This window comes from Guillardia theta, assembly GCF_000315625.1.
Source record: "Guillardia theta CCMP2712 unplaced genomic scaffold GUITHscaffold_282, whole genome shotgun sequence".
NCBI lineage: Eukaryota > Cryptophyceae > Pyrenomonadales > Geminigeraceae > Guillardia > Guillardia theta.
In genome coordinates, this window is record NW_005434394.1 from 8,500 (window position 1) to 11,100 (window position 2,601).

The 2,601-nt window shown below is 54.0% G+C and overlaps 1 protein-coding gene across 1 annotated transcript in view; it reads left to right on the forward strand.

The window, feature by feature from the left end:
- Positions 1–1,092, forward strand: part of GUITHDRAFT_82856 (hypothetical protein) — a gene marked incomplete at both ends in the record, with an annotated part of 3,464 nt that extends 2,372 nt beyond the window's left edge. Inside the window, 3 exons of the mRNA XM_005818632.1 lie at positions 395–492; positions 699–772; positions 874–1,092. Coding sequence (XP_005818689.1) covers positions 395–492; positions 699–772; positions 874–1,092 — 391 coding nt within the window. The remainder of the gene's footprint in view (positions 1–394; positions 493–698; positions 773–873) is intronic.
- Positions 1,093–2,601: the final 1,509 nt, after the last annotated feature.

Genomic DNA, 2,601 nt, shown 5'->3' on the forward strand with positions numbered 1-2,601 from the left:
GAGGAGGAGGAATAAGAAGAAGAAGAAGATGATGATGAGAGATGATGATGATGATGGAGATGATGATGATGGAGATGATGATGATGATGGAGATGATGATGATGGAGATGATGATGATGATGGAGATGATGGAGATGATGATGGAGATGATGATGATGGAGATGATGGAGATGATGATGGAGATGATGATGATGATGATTGAGATGATGATGATGATGATGATGGAGATGATGATGATGATGATGATGATGATGATGATGATGATGGAGATGATGGAGATGATGATGATGATGATGATGATGATACTGATGATGTTGCAAGAGATGAGAATCGAGACGATGATGATAAACTCGTTCTTTGGGGTTCACCAGTCTCATCGTCTATACTTTTTCAGGTGTATCAGAAGTCTCATTCAGAACTCGGACGAGCAATCGACAGATTCGAGCTACGTTCCTTTCCAGGACTCCCGTCTCACCATGTTGCTGTCATCAGGTGGGGCGACCTTGATAGGTTTCGTGTCTTTCAGCTGTTGAGATGTACAAGTTGAAATCTAGACGACGTGTAAGATGTAGACGACGTGATGAAGAAATGTAGCGTACAAGATATCATGTCAAAGATATCAATGACAATTTGTACATGATATCATGTCAAAGATATCACGTGAAACGTGTCATGGGTGTGATTTCTTCCTTGTGCAGCTCTAGGAGGAAATTGCAGGACAGCGGTGGTCGTTACTGTCAGCCCGGAGAGAAGAAATGCCGTCGAGACTCTTGTGATCCTGCTGCTGCTGCTGCTGATATTCCTCCTCCTCCCCCTCCTCCTCCTCCTCGTTCTTCTCCTCTTCCTCTTCCCTTCCTTGACGTTGATGACCAGCATTCACTTCGCTTTGGAGAAGAATGCTCTCAAGTAGTCCTGCGCTCTCTTGACAGGTACAGCACCTCCACCACCTCCTCCCCCCTCCTCCCTCCTCCTCTCTCCTCTGCCCTCCTCTCTTCTTTCTCCTCCTCTCGCATCCTCTCGCCTTTTCTCGTTTCTTTCCTCTTCCCCCTCCCTCCCTCCCTCCCTCCCTCCCTCCCCTGCTCCCTGCCATGACTCTGCTCCTTGTCCTCCATGACTGGCTACAGTGTGGCGGCAGCTACCCAGGCGCTCAAGGCGCTCGACGAGAGGATCCGAGAGGTAGCAACGCTGCGTCCTCTCTCAGCGTCGGCGCTGACGAGGATGGAGGTGGAGGAGGAGATCAGGAGGAAGGAGAAGTGGGAGACCGTCCGTACTGTCCGTAAGGATGCTCTTCACCAGAAGGACGAGGCTACTCAGGAGGTGGAAGTTGTAACGACGAGCAGGTGCGAGGCTGATTGTTCCCATCATGCTCCTACAGCGACTGCTTGCTTGCTTGCTTGCTTGCTTGCTTGCTTGCTTGCTTGCTTGCTTGCTTGCTTGCTGCTGCTGCTGCTGCTGCTGCTGCTGCTCCTCCTCCTCCTCCTCCTCCTCCATCTCTTCCCTTCTCGGCCCTCCTTCTCCCATCTCGTCCTCGATCTCCATCTGATCTTTCCACACCTGTTGCTTCGCTTTCCTCACCCTTGCTAGTGTACGGTAACTCTGGCTTGGGCAGACTGGTGGGGGCTGAGAGCGAGCGGAGGGAGCTTGAAGGGCTTCTGGCTCGGAGGAAGGCGATCACGGGGGAGGGAATGTGATGCTGATGGGGCGTAGCGGATAACAGTGAAGGCGCAGAAGGGAGGGGAGGGAGGAGAGGAGCGGAGCGGAGCGGAGAGGAGAGGGGAGGAGAGGAGAGGAGAGGAGCGGCCTGTATCTTGAACATGTCACACTAGGCCGGAAGGAGGAGGATGAGGAATGTAAACCTAAACCCAAGCCCAGTCCCGGTACGCCGGCACCCGGCTGAGCTCAGACTGAAGTTCAGCTTCAGTTTCGCTCCACTCACCTTGACATGGTCGGCTGATGCTGCAGACCCTGACACCCTCCCCTGTGATAGCCGTCCTGCCAGCCCGAACTTCTTCAACAGCCCTTCTCTCTCCCTCTTCTCAACCTCTAACTCTCCGCTCCCACGACGAAGTCTGATCCAAGATAAAGGAGGAGCAAGGCGAGAACCAGCTGGGGAAAGAACAGAGGGATGTCGAGAAGGGCATGCGAGCAGCAGCAGTTCCTCCTCTTCCACTTCTGACATCGAGCGCAAGGAAGAATGATGATGATGATGGGAAAGGGATAGGAGCACGGCAATGAGTTGACATCAATACTACAGCCGCATGATCTCCATTGATCGTGTCTTTTATTCATACATCTTGCACATACCTCCTATCTCTACATCCTTTGTACACCCTCTCTACATCCCGCCTCCCTCCGAGTCCCTCCCCCTCTTCACAGCCGCATCGCCTCCCCCGTCGCCCCGTACACCACCGGCCGCTCTGCTCGCTCCAGAAGCTCGATGCAGTGCCTCAGCGCCGCAAGCTGCCGCTCCCTCGACGGCCCGCTCCTCCAGTCCCTCGCCCCCTCCTCGCCGCTCCTCCTCTTGGCTGACACAGGCGACGAGGGTCTCAGCACCTCGGCGAGCTCGAGGTCGGAGTCGGAGTCGGAGCCGTCGGAGCTGGA